The sequence below is a fragment of the Bactrocera tryoni genome, chromosome 5, assembly GCF_016617805.1.
Source record: "Bactrocera tryoni isolate S06 chromosome 5, CSIRO_BtryS06_freeze2, whole genome shotgun sequence".
Classification (NCBI taxonomy): Eukaryota; Metazoa; Arthropoda; class Insecta; order Diptera; family Tephritidae; genus Bactrocera; species Bactrocera tryoni.
In genome coordinates, this window is record NC_052503.1 from 77,520,497 (window position 1) to 77,533,901 (window position 13,405).

Below are 13,405 nucleotides of genomic sequence, written 5' to 3' on the forward strand. Positions count from 1 at the left end.
TATAACGGTACTGTTTAAAATTACTAAAAGCACAATAAAGCAATAACTAATTACGCCAGCGACATTAAATTTTACCTCCCAGATGGTATGAGAGGGTTTTATGAGAGCTTAAAATTGATGCTTTACGCCCAAATACCAATTACGAAAATTTTGGGTTGTGCCATTTTTGTATTTCGTGTGCGACATAACCGCACCGCCAAATCGCGTCACCCGCGACAAACTTCAGCGCAACTTAGTTAACAGTAACAAGTGCTGTAAAGAGTTTTAATTTAACAGAAAGCTTTGTCGAAGCTTTTAAATTTTGCAGCTATGTATATATTAGCGCTGTAAATTTGTTGGTTTTATTGGAACTACACATTAAAAACTACATTGCAAACAAGCAGCAGCGTTAAGGCGCCACTTTATGGCCCTCTTAATTAACGGTTCAATATAAATAAATTCTATCATTTTTTCAACACATTTATTTTTATTATTTTTTTTTTACACATAAAGTCGCATTTTAAATATTTGTTTACAGAAATTGAGCCCGCAATTAAATACTGTGTGAAATTTGCTCGTGCATATGTACATATGTATATACCTGGCAAAGGAATATCAGTAGCTAAAGCGTGTAACGTTAACACTTAATAGCTCTAATTGCATTTTTGTTAATAATGCTACAAAGAATTTTTGGTGAAAATTCTGCTGATGCAATTCGCGCCAATGAGCTATCATTTGAAATAAGAACCATTCATGCATACATATGTACATACATACATACAAATATTTCATTCCTTCACAGGGCGCTGTAATCAATTTACTACCAGTTTGACGTTTCACAAATTTAAAGAAAGAGCGCGCTAATGCAAGCGACAAGAGAGCGAGCGCGGTGTGGCGTAGAGTGACCTACCTTAATCAAAAATCAGATTATATTTTATTTTTATAGAAATTTACTTTGAAAACATTTGCTTTTGCAACATATAAAATGGTTATATATTGGGTATCATAGACTCATATTGAAACAAAATTTTCAGTCTTGGTTATGAAATGGTTATATATTGGTTATCACACAATCATATTGAAAAGAAAATTGAATTTTGCTTATAAAATTGTTAAATATTGGTTATTATATCTATCAACGATTTTAATTTTTTTTTTATGATACGTGGCTTTTCATTTTATGTTAGTATATATACATATATATTTTTATATCATATTTTTTCAACTCGAAAGGAGGCGGTAACCCTTGCGCTCTCTTAATTCGTCGCGCGTCAGCTGTTCCAATTGCACGTGCTCTTTGCAGAGACCAAAAAACCACTGCGACCGGCGAAAAAGCAGTCACATCTATACATACGATATCATTTGTGCATGCTAAGTATATCTAATATATCTTAGACAATACCTAAGGTTTCGATATTCATATGTGAAACGTCCACGCGTAGAAACGAGACATGAACACGCTCCAGCTATTACCGGTCGCCGCGTATTTAGTTAACAGTTTATTACTTAATCAGCAATAAAATATATGTGGTTGTGATTTAATTTGGCAAAAACAAAAATACAATAAATATACTAAATTAAGTGAATTGTAATAAAGCAACAAATCGACGCTGAAATGGAGGAGTTTCTGGAAAGTTGCGGGTAAGTGAAGCAGCCGTGCGTATTGCTAGTAAGAATTTCTTACCTGACGGCGCAGACAAATGTTTGTGTGAATCTATTGTATTGATGTATCGTAACGCCGTATCGTAGCACCCTGCCTACGTTGCAGCTGTCTAATAGAAACGAATTTGCTCGCACAAAAAAATACTAAAAGAAAATTATTTAATTTTTGAAGTTATGTGCCAAGCAAATGTGCAGCGCATGCACCTGAATGAGTACATTTGTAGGAGCGTATAAGCAACGGGCTATTTTTATTACGCGCGCAACTAAATTTGGGCTTGCAGACGTATTCCCCCAACAACAACGAAATTCAATTATCACACATCTGATTGCTATGCCATGTGGGAAGTGGAAATACAGACATACAGACATACATACATATATACAAATAAACTATTGATATTTTCAGTTGGCTTACTAAGTCACTAGCTAGTAGTGCGGGTTAGTAAATGGCAGAGAGCGCAGCACATGGTTGGTGGTGGCGAAGAGAGAGGGAGAGAAAGATAAGAGCACGCTGACGTACATATATTGAATGTTTTGTTGGCAAATTTTGCTTTGCTCAGAGTTGCCATATTAAGTTTTGTATTTGTTCACCGCAAAACACGATAAACTGTAAAATTCGACTTCAAAAAATTAAAAAAATAAAAAATAAAAAAGCATACATGACTCATAAATTGATAATAGCAACAAATAGCCAGTAAGAAAGTGCTGAATTTGGGTGTAAGCGAACATTTTTTGCACTCGTATCTTGCAAATGTCAAAGGTGGGAAAAAATCTTTTCATATATCAGTTAGAAAACTGGCAGGTTGACCGATATTTTCAGTAAAAGGTTCGCAATAGGAACTAGGGTTCACATATTCAGCACCTGCGGACTTGAATAGTTTTGGTTTGATTTGAACATTTTTTGGTCATTAGGTGGCACAGCTAAAAACCATTATTCGGCAAAGTTTTATCCGGATACATTGATTGGTGTTTGATTTTCATACCGGAAAGTAAAAAAATCAGATTAAATTTAAAAAAATTTTATATGGAAAATAGCCGTAGTTCTTGTCTAATTTCGTTCAGTGCTGTAATGTTGGAATGGGAATGTAGGTACAAAATTACCTACCGAATTTGGTTGAAATCGACACCGCTTGACACCGCTCTCTCCATGGTCCGACTCCGTCGAAACAGCACGTTGCCTGGGCCTACCGTTGGATGATCTCGATGACAATTTTTCTAATCCTTACCATGCTAACGTGACTAGGTAACCGTTGGTCGATGCAAATCGTAGAATAACAATCGGGAAGATAGCTGAACAATTGAATTTGTCCGTTTCACAAGCACACGAAACATCAAGTATTAACTTCGAAGCCTAATATTATATATGGGTTTCTCATATACTTTTAGAACAAAATTGGCTTCGTCGCATAAACGATTATGACTTAGAAGTGTATTGGGAACAGCTGGACAAAATGACTGATACTCGATCAAAAAGTGTAGTGTTCCAACAAGATAATGCGATACCTTAAACAAGTTTGCTGACTTGCCAAAAGTTTTTGCGGCTTGAATGAGTTGCGCTATCACACTCACCATATTAGCCAGACTTCACAACTTTGGATTATTACTTATTTCGGTTTCTGCACAATTTTTTGATTGGGAGAGCTTTCACCTCAAATCATTTTTTTTTTTTTGTGCTGAGAGAACCTTCACCTCATATCAGGACCTCAGAAACCACTTTTACCAGTTTAATGCCTGTAATAAGCACACATTTTATGAGCGTGCCTGAAAGTTGGCTTGAGGCATTAGATGAAAATGGAGATTATATAGTTTCATAAAGTGTCTTACACAACAAAACCATATTGTTTAAATTGCCTTAAAAAAACGAAATAACTTGGTGAACGACCCAATACTTTGTCATTATTCGTAATCAGTGAGTATCCCTTAAACAACGCGCTTAGAAAGCGAGTGATTGCGTAGCGAGGACGAAGTTAAATTTTCAAAAATATCAAATCAACATCGCTTCAGCATCACACACAGCTTTCCAACCCCTTTTGAATGCTTCATTTATTGATAAATATATGGATGTGTGTTCATTACTTACCCGCAGCCACGTAAAAGCTTTCATAAAAAGCTTTGGCTACGTTACAATTTTACGCGCTAAAACTTCGTGCTTTTCAGTAATTTACAAAAGTGGCTTGCGGCTTGGCAGCTGTGTGATGTACCGCTTGCATGTCAAATCGTCAACGACGCTCAAGCCGAAAAGAAGCCAATTGATCAGCAGATCACAAGCTATTGACATACACGAATCAATCGAAATAGATTAGTACCATATAGGCTGTGATAGATTTTTATTGCTGGATTGCAAATGAAAGACGCTGAAAAAGGCTTTTCTTTATTGGTGTTTTAAATGAAAGACGCTCAAAACGACGACACAAGAGGATACGACGCTTGTCGAGCTGTGAAGGTCGAAAATTAAATAGTGCGTGTGATTTTATTATTTCTTTTCGCCGCTAGAAGCAAAGGTATTTGTTTGTGTGAAAATTAAAAATTGTATATTATTATAGCCTATGGAAGGAACCATTTGCGTGGCGCATACATACATATGTATGTACATATGTATGTACGTAGCTACGAACTTACAAAAAATTATAAAAAATACGCTTAACTTTTTTTAATTAAAAAAAAATTAAAAGAAATTTAAAAAAATTTAAAAAAAAAAAAAAATTAATTAAGTAAATAATTAAAAAAAATTAAAAAATTAAAAATAAATTTAAAAAATTTTTAAAAAATTGTAAAAAATAACTTTTACGTTTAAAAAAAAAAAATTTTTAATTAAAAAATTTAAAAAAAATAATTAAAAAATTAAAAACAAAAAAATATCAAAAAATTATTTTAAAATTTTATAAAATTTAAAAATTTATCAAAAAAAATTATTTTAAAAAAATTTTAAATGTTTTTCATAACAATTTAAAAAAATTAAAAACAAAAAACATTTAGGAAAGGCAAAGTTGGTCTTTCATTTGCGTAATTGCAATGTAAATAGTAAAAATATTTAAAAAAATATGCTTGCTTCATTCAACTGCGCGCTAAAATTTCTGCTTCCAATGGCATCAGCAATTCTTCGAAGGTCTTGAGCGCAGAGAGCTGCATTCTTACCACGCATAAATGCAATGCTCTTGAAATATCGGCAAATATTTCCAACGCGTATTTTTCGGATTTGTTTTCGGTTTGGTCTGCGGCAGCTAAAATCGTACAGTTATCTTCCAAAAATATACAACGCACTTTGTGGCGCACGCGTTAGTCACATTACCGATTTTTTAGCACCCCACAATCATATAAATAATTTTTGTTCTTTATAACCATAATCTATAAAAACGCTTAATTGATCATTATATTAATTTACCACTGAAACCTGTAGAGAAAAGGTGCTAATCAAATAATGGTGAAATTTGATTGTTGTTTGTGTGATAACTGTACATTTGTTCCAAGCGTAAGCGTAACTTGTGATCGATGCTGCTTTGTAAATTCGATCGACTGCCAAGCTATGAAAGGGTATATACCATATATTCCTTTATACTACTAATCAACCTATTCAGGTCTGACTTAAGCCACTAATTTCTACTTTATACTGTTAAGCTGCGCAAATAGTTTGAATTTCAAACGTGCTAAATGCTTTATTGGTTTCGCTTTGTAGAATATGGAGTATTTGAAATTTCGCTTAATAAACTGATATAAGTATATATATATAGTGATATTGTAAATATACATGACCATATGCATGTGAAATTTGAAATTTTAAAATTAGTCGAACCAAGCACTCCTAGCAGTGTACTCGTACCTAAACGTGACTTATCACACAAAAACCTCACACCAATAATGCATGGTAAACAAGCCATAAAAGTTTATAATATATAAAAAAAAAAATAGCTTCCGCTCCAACTACTAAAATTTCTTCTACTCACCCACAGCATGCCTTCGCTCAGCATATCCGGCGCCTATCATGTGTTAACGCGACGCAAACCCATGGAGGATACAACCGAGTCCAAGTTAGCCAAAGTACTATCCGCATTTGATCTCACCGCACTCGGCATTGGCTCAACATTGGGTGTCGGCGTTTATGTGTTGGCTGGCGAAGTTTCCAAGGTCTATGCTGGACCGGCGGTCGTTATAAGTTTTCTTATCGCCGCTATTGCATCGATATTTGCCGGCCTCTGCTATGCAGAGTTTGGCGCCCGTGTGCCGAAAGCTGGTTCTGCATATATATACAGTTATGTGACAATTGGCGAATTCATGGCGTTCATTATTGGCTGGAATCTGATATTGGAGTATGCAATCGGTGAGTAAGCAGTTAATTATACTTAGAACAGGGTGTATTATGTTTTGCACGAAGTTCACACAATCTGGAGAAAACGTCGGGGACAATAAGAAATATATACATACATGTATATAAATGATCAGCTTGGCGATCTGAGTTAATTTAGGAGGCCCATCCGTACGTCTATCTGTAAATACGCGAAATAATCTCTTGGAACTGAGCGATCGGTAGAAAGTGCTTGTATAGAAAACTTTTCCATTAGAAGAGATAATTCCAGAAATTCGGTGTGAATTATTTTCTAAGAAAACAATGCATTCTCAGAAGAAATGGCTTAGATCGGAGCATTATATCATATAGCTGTCATACAAACTGAACGATCCATATCAAGTACTTGTATGGAAAACTTTTTCATTTGACGAGATATCCTCAAAAAATTTGACATTAATTATTGCACAAGATAACGGTACAATCTCCGAAGAAATGGTTTGGATCGGAGCTCTATAGCATATAGCGGCCAAACAAACTGAACTTGAAAGTTCTTGTAAGAAGTAATTTGTATTTGTGAAGGGTATTATGCCTTCCCGTACAAGCGAAATTAAAATTTTTTCTTGTTCTATTTCTATAAATATATATCTTCCAAACCTCAGAAATCGCGCCTGAGCCCTAACAACAATGCTGAGCTTGCACGCACATGTACAAGTAATTCCCTAATTTGTTTCGGTTTCCAATTCGACTTTGGAGTACCCTTAATTGAGTGTAATTTACGTCGCGTTTTCCAATTTAATGCCGTTACACATACACATACATATACATTATGTGCGTAAATACATATAAACATTCATATATATATATATATATATATTTGTATACACATACAAACGCAAGCGCTAAAGCATCACACTGCTGTGTATGTGTGCCTTAGCATCAGCAAGTCACTTCGATCTTTCATGTCTAATTGAAAATATTTGCACAAATACAGCAACAACTTGCAAGAATCACACCCATATTTATGCCATTGATAATTGTGGAGCTCTTGGTATATTTAGTAAGTTCAGGTTTCTTGTCGGTTTCAGCCAATACTAACTGGCTTGTGTGCGAAAGTGCTGGCAGCGCTAATTTTCGCCATAAAACTTTTCATTTCAGCGTCACTTTTAACGAAATAACAAATTACAATAAATATGTTAACTATTTTCTTACACTTACGCTCTATCTCTCTCACTCTATCTTTCTCCTTGTAACTAAAGGTGGCGCCAGTGTGGTCAAAGGATTGAGCACGTACTTGGACAAGCTCTTCAATTATGCGATGCGCGATTATTTAAGCAAGAATTTCGCCATGAACATCGAGGGTCTTGGCGACTATCCGGATTTCTTTGCGCTAATCGTTACGGTGCTTTTTGCATTAGCCATTGCAGTGGGTGCCAAGGAGTCGTCGCGTTTGAATAACGTCTTCACATTCCTCAATTTGAGTGTTGTGCTCTTTGTGATCATTGCCGGACTCTTTAAAGGTAGCGTCTCAAGCTGCATTCCCACACATATTTCAACTAATATTTTCCACTTTTATGTCACACAGTTTCGCTCAGCAACTGGTCCATACCGAAATCGGCGGTTCCCGAGGGTTACGGTAATGGCGGTTTCAGTCCTTATGGTCTGACAGGCATCATACGTGGCGCTGCGGTTTGTTTCTATGGATTTATTGGTTTTGATTGCATCGCGACGGCCGGTGAGGAGGCCAAAAATCCCAAGAAATCCATACCGTTTGCGGTGGTCACCTCGCTCGCCATGATTTTCCTCGCTTACTTCGGTGTCTCCACCGTGCTCACCATGATGCTACCGTACTACGAGCAGGACGAACAAGCGCCGTTGCCGCATGTCTTCAGTCGCTACGGCTGGTGGGTTGCCGAGTATTTGGTAACAATTGGCGCGCTGTGCGGGCTATGTGCCAGCATGATGGGCGCCATGTTTCCATTGCCGCGCATAGTTTTTGCCATGGCCTCTGATGGATTGCTCTTCAAGTGCATGGGTGAGATTAGTCAGCGCTTCAAAACACCCTTCAAAGGCACGCTGATCACTGGCGTGCTTACCGGGCTGCTAGCTGCCATCTTCAAACTCAGTCAGCTGGTGAGCATCATGTCGATCGGCACGCTCTTGGCCTACTCGATGGTGGCGAGCTGTGTGCTCATATTACGCTACGACGGCGATGACCGCCGCGATGGTCGTGGTATCGGCACTGGACGTGCCTTGGCCGACCGCGCTCAAACCAATTGCAATCTTTGGCGTCAATTATTCAACACCAACAATGTGACGGTGGCGAATGGAAAGAGCGGTAGACTGGTGACCTTTCTGATAACATTATACTGTAAGTTGTGTATACTATAGTGTGTTGAAGTCGTCTTTATTATTATCTTTCTTTTTTTGGCTTTCAGTTACTTGGTGCTTTGTATTCTCACACTTTCTTCAGAAGGTGGAAATCGAACCAGGCAATATAACGCCACCTTATATAGTGCTGCTAGTCATCACTGGTCTGCCTTTACCGCTGATATTATTCATCATTTCACGTCAGCCACGCTCCAGCACGCAGTTGGCGTTCAAAGTGCCAATGGTGCCTTGGCTGCCCGGTCTTTCAATCTTCATCAATGTCTACCTGATGGTGCGTCTGGACGTAATGACCTGGGTACGCTTCGGCATTTGGATCGCCATCGGTCTGCTGATCTACTTCAGTTATGGCATACGTTACAGCCGTCAGCGCAAGCGGGAATCTCGCCTGGTACTACAAGAAGCGACGGAGAACAGTGAGTCCGGACTGCCACTACATAACGATTACACCGAAGTTCCGCTCATAATCATGAATAATACAAGTTAAAAAAGCAAAGACGACACACCGAAAATGTTAAGCAAAACACTTAACGGTAGTATGTATTAAACAGTTAGGCATAGAAAATGGCCTTGTTGCCAGAAAGGGGCTCGAAGTGTCCGAAAATCGTAGTTTTATAATAGTCTAGCATTAACTTAAGTTGTTTTACTTTTCCTAGTATATCATTAATCGCAAGCGCGATTTAAACCAAAAACTCATTAATTACTAAAATTAATGGAAGTACTTTAAGGGTTGGGTGTAGTCGGAGGCAAGAAAAAATTACAATTTTACGAAGCTCCTTGCGGTTCGTTCCAGATTTCGGGAAAATACCAACAGTTAATCAAAGCTATGAATCTTCATTGAAATCTATCAAGCGGTTGTCGGGTTATAATAGTCAACACTTCAAAGAATATGGTTTTTAGAGGAACGCAATTGAAGCGTCCGAGAACGCTTTACTAATTATCGCATAGCTCAAAAAGTATTTGCCAGATTTACTTCAAAAATTCAGAGAACATTTCTAAAAGATGATAATATAAGAAAATTAAAATATTTTGAATATTCTGACTTCCCTTAACGCCTTAAAGCTACTCTACAAAGATATCTCAACAGCACATCAAATCAACAAAGACTATCCCACCTATTTCGAAGTGAATCGCTGAATTTTGATTTTGAATATTTATATGCATTTGTTACATAACCTATTAGTAATAGTTATATATTTGGGTATACAGTTACTGTTATTATGGTAATTAGCAAGTAATATACCGATTTGTATTCTTTTCGTTGCTTAAGCGAGTGAAAATTATTTATTGAGAAAATTAACTAAGCGTACTTAAATCTTAAATATCTAAGTTTTGGAAAAATGCTCTTAAGCTTTTTAAAAGCTATTAGGTGCTACCAGCAAGCAACTTTTCTGTTAAAATAAAATAAAATAGCACTGTAAATGATATTTAACTTAAGAAAACCTAATTTGAGGTATTTTGTTTTAATAATGGGTCAAAATTTTGGGATGAATTTCTTGAAGTCCTCAAGGAGCTGTTCCACCACGCTTTTATGGGTGGTGATGGCTTGAATGGAGTGCTACTTCAACTCAATGGAGTAGGATTGAAAGCAGTAGCATATGCAGACCTCATAGTGTTGATGGTATCAGGGATGCTTACTTCTACAAACAGTGATATTATTGAAAGAACCATATTAAGGTTACACCTATAGGCCCGGGGGAGCCTGGGAACAAAGGACTTGGTATAAACTCGAGTAAAACGGAACTGATGTTTTTCACGAATCAAGCCAAAATACCTCAATTTCATCTTCCCTCACTGGGTGGCACAAAAATTTTTTGAAAACTACATCTAAATACCTGAGAGTTGAATGGAATTAGAAATTTGGACTAGAAAAGAGTATGTACATAGCGCCATTCTAAACCAGTTGAACATAAGTAAATCAAACTAAATCCTCCCAAGGTTAGATTTCAATAGTCACTTTCGGGTGAGGAAACCCACTAGACGTAAATAGACATGAAGGGATTGAGTAGAAATCCTCCATAACCACTATCTACACCGACGAGTCCAAAATGGACTGCGTAGTAAGGGGTATATATTCCAATGATTTCGACATCAATTTCTTCATCTATCACTCTCATCATCCAAGCGGAAGTAATAGGCATAGTAAAGGCCTATGTAGTTCCATTGAATCAATATAAAAGAATATAGAAAGCAACCTTATACACGGATAGCCAGGCGACACTGTCGAGACGGAGCTAACACCATGTCCGCTGGAAATGATCAAAAGAGAGCTTAAGATTAATTTTTAACAAATAGCTAAGAGCAGATGAAAATCAAAATAACGAGGCAGATATGGCTCAAATATAATAAGACTATTCTTATTATATCTATCTAGTTCTATAACTAAGGACTTCTCAAAAAAGTTAAGAAATAGAATTTACAGACTTACAGCATCTAAAGGGTAATCCATTTCAAGGTTTCGTACTTTTCAAAAGAATAAACACGAAAACTTCAATTTTAATGGGGAATGTTTATTATCATTCGAAAGAACATTCTTTGGCCTTTATTTTTTGAAGATTATCTTTTTCAAATGTTGGCGGCGGCTACGTCTCAGATGATCCATTCGTTGACACGCGTGATGTTTCGTTCCAAGCTTAGAATAACTGTCCACAAAAAAAAAATGAACGGATATAAGCGGAGTTCATTGTGAGCACCAAATGGTTTGAGCGCAACAACGCAACGAGAGAGCAAAATTATAAAGGTCCTACGAAAGTGCATCAACGAAATCAAGGAATTGAGTTCAGAGTAGCAGCACTCCTACGTATTTACCTATTCCCAGCATATTTTGCGCGTCCAAATTATAATAAAACACAAATGTATTTTTCTGCCAAAAGAGGGCACTGACTCACCCACAAAATTTAATGCCATCTCATTGATTTATAAGCGCCGACATGAAAACAAAAGAAGCCACTCGAACCTTTGTTTGATAAGCAGTTGTCTACTTAACGAATTAGAACTGCAATCCACTATAGGCACGCGGGACTCACGGGGACTTATAAAACAAACTTAATGTATTTAAGTAATTCACAGTTGCGGCAATTGCAAACGGTTTAAAATAGCAACTGCATAGTGAGATGGTGAGCGTGAGAGCGAAGCGAGTGAGTATTAGCAAAAATGATATTATTATAAAGTAAGCAAATAATTATATACTATTAGAATTATCATTTAAATAAAAGTGTGATTTTTGTCCGCGGTGAGGTAAGGGTTGCTTGCAAGCTTTCTTCATTTGATGCCAAGTACGCGCGGACTTAGCTCTACATTTTTACAACGATCGATGTGTGGCTGAGCTGATTTTTTCGCTGACGGCATTTGTATACCCTGAACAGGGCATACTAAGTTTGTCACAAAGTTTTTAACACCCAGAAGGAAACGGCGGAGGCCTTAAAAAATATATACCTTAGGTTGGGCTTGGACAGCAAACTGTTGTGGAAGCTAAAGGTGGAAGAAAGAGTGGGAAAGGCCAGCAATGCTTTATATGCGTGTAGGCAGGTGCTCGGCACAACCTAGTTCTCTCTCATGCACCGATGCTACACAGCAATTTTAGACTAATTCTGCTCTACGGTGCAGTTGTATGGTGGACAGGCATACGGAAATCCACCTAACGTAAGCCAATGGAAAGGATTCAGCCGTTCGCTGCGCTGTGCATAACGAGAGCTTTAAGAACAACTGCAGAGGCGGCTCTTGAACTGGTACTAAACTTCCCACCTATAGACCTCTTCGCTGAAAACTGCGCAGCAAAATCGGCAGGACGACGACTGGCTGCATAAGAATTTACATATCGAACCTTCGGCATAGCGCGGTGGATAATGGCTTTTGGGCAAACACCTACTACATGACCCCACTTTTCAACTGGGAAAGAAGGTTCAAAGTAAACATACAAAAAGGTATGATAGCTACGCGCAACACTCTAAACATGTATACTGATGGCTCGAAAATGGACAATGGAGTTGTGGAAATATACTGTTCAGAGTTAGGCATAAGGCAACCTTTTAAGTTGCCGGGTCAATGCAGTATATTTCAAGCTGAGGTCTTTGCTATTGCGAAAGTCGCAGAGCTGGCCACTAATGCATCTGCAAGCAGTTCCAGAGTCAACATTCGATGATGTCCTCATGCAAGTGAAGTCCATCTGGTAGCGCAAAGTACCAAAGTGGTCTATTGGCCTACAGGTTAAACTTAGCCTAACCTAACCTATAAAATGTATATGTATATAAATGACCAGCAGGACGAGCTGAGTGGCTTTAGCGCTGTTCATATGTCCGATTGTCTTCATATACGCGAACTAGTGAGATATTAATCTAAAATTTTGTACACATTCTTTTCTTCAAAAGACGCTTTAAATTTGTCGGAATCGCTGATATCGGGCCACTATTGCATATAGCTGCTATACAAACTGAACGATCAAGTTTACGTTTTTTTATTTGAGAAGATATCTTCACGAGATTTGGTCTGGATAATTGCTCATAGCAACTGTAGAAACTCTGAAGAAATTATTCAGATCGAATGACTATAGCATATACATAGCTGCATACAAACTGAACCTTCAAAATTAATTTCTTGTATGAAAAACTTTTTTATTTGACAAGATGTCTTCACGCAATTTAGCATGGATTGTTTTTTAAAGCAATAGTATAATCTCTGAGGAAATTGTTCAGATCGGCCCACTATATCATATAGCTGCCATATAAACTGAATGATCAAAATCAAGTACTTGTGTGAAAACTTCTTTATTTGTGAAGGGTGTACTAGCTTCGGTTAACGTTTTTTCTTGCTTAAGTACCAGTCAACAAAATGTGATGCGGCATTTTCGTGGCGTCTGATAAGTGCCCGCTGGTTTTCACGTAACCAGACACCAACGGCAGATACGCGTATCTTATCACCATTGACTGACAAAGAGCCAGAGCAGCGGAGAACGCAGCAGAGCAGCAACCAACCACCTAAGGTGAATTTGGCTGTTTACCGTTGCTTTTAATACAAACAAACATACATACATAGATACTACTACAGCTGCAAAGAACCATACTCGCGCACACACAACTAGAGTGGGTTTCGTAATTTCGC

The 13,405-nt window shown here is 37.5% G+C and overlaps 1 protein-coding gene across 3 annotated transcripts; it reads left to right on the top strand.

The window, feature by feature from the left end:
* Window positions 1-1,366: 1,366 nt before the first annotated feature.
* Window positions 1,367-9,755, top strand: LOC120777576 (cationic amino acid transporter 2). 3 transcript variants are annotated; one of them, XM_040108984.1, is made up of 5 exons: window positions 1,367-1,620; window positions 5,589-5,956; window positions 7,180-7,440; window positions 7,506-8,291; window positions 8,359-9,755. In XM_040108984.1, exons 1-5 carry the CDS (start codon window positions 1,595-1,597, stop codon window positions 8,793-8,795), a joined length of 1,878 nt encoding a protein of 625 aa, XP_039964918.1. In that variant the 5' UTR covers window positions 1,367-1,594; the 3' UTR covers window positions 8,796-9,755. The 3 variants fall into 3 exon arrangements, with proteins under 3 accessions (XP_039964918.1, XP_039964919.1, XP_039964920.1); XM_040108985.1 differs by lacking the exon at window positions 1,367-1,620 and adding an exon at window positions 3,845-4,142; XM_040108986.1 differs by lacking the exon at window positions 1,367-1,620 and adding an exon at window positions 5,417-5,503.
* Window positions 9,756-13,405: the final 3,650 nt, after the last annotated feature.

Excerpts from the sequence above, each read along its gene's own strand:
- LOC120777576 (XM_040108984.1), top strand. The coding sequence starts at position 1,595 with ATGGAGGAGTTTCTGGAAAGTTGCGG. Across the intron at positions 1,621-5,588 it reads GAGTTTCTGGAAAGTTGCGG|CATGCCTTCGCTCAGCATAT; the intron begins GTAAGTGAAGCA and ends ACTCACCCACAG. Across the intron at positions 7,441-7,505 it reads CATTGCCGGACTCTTTAAAG|TTTCGCTCAGCAACTGGTCC; the intron begins GTAGCGTCTCAA and ends TATGTCACACAG.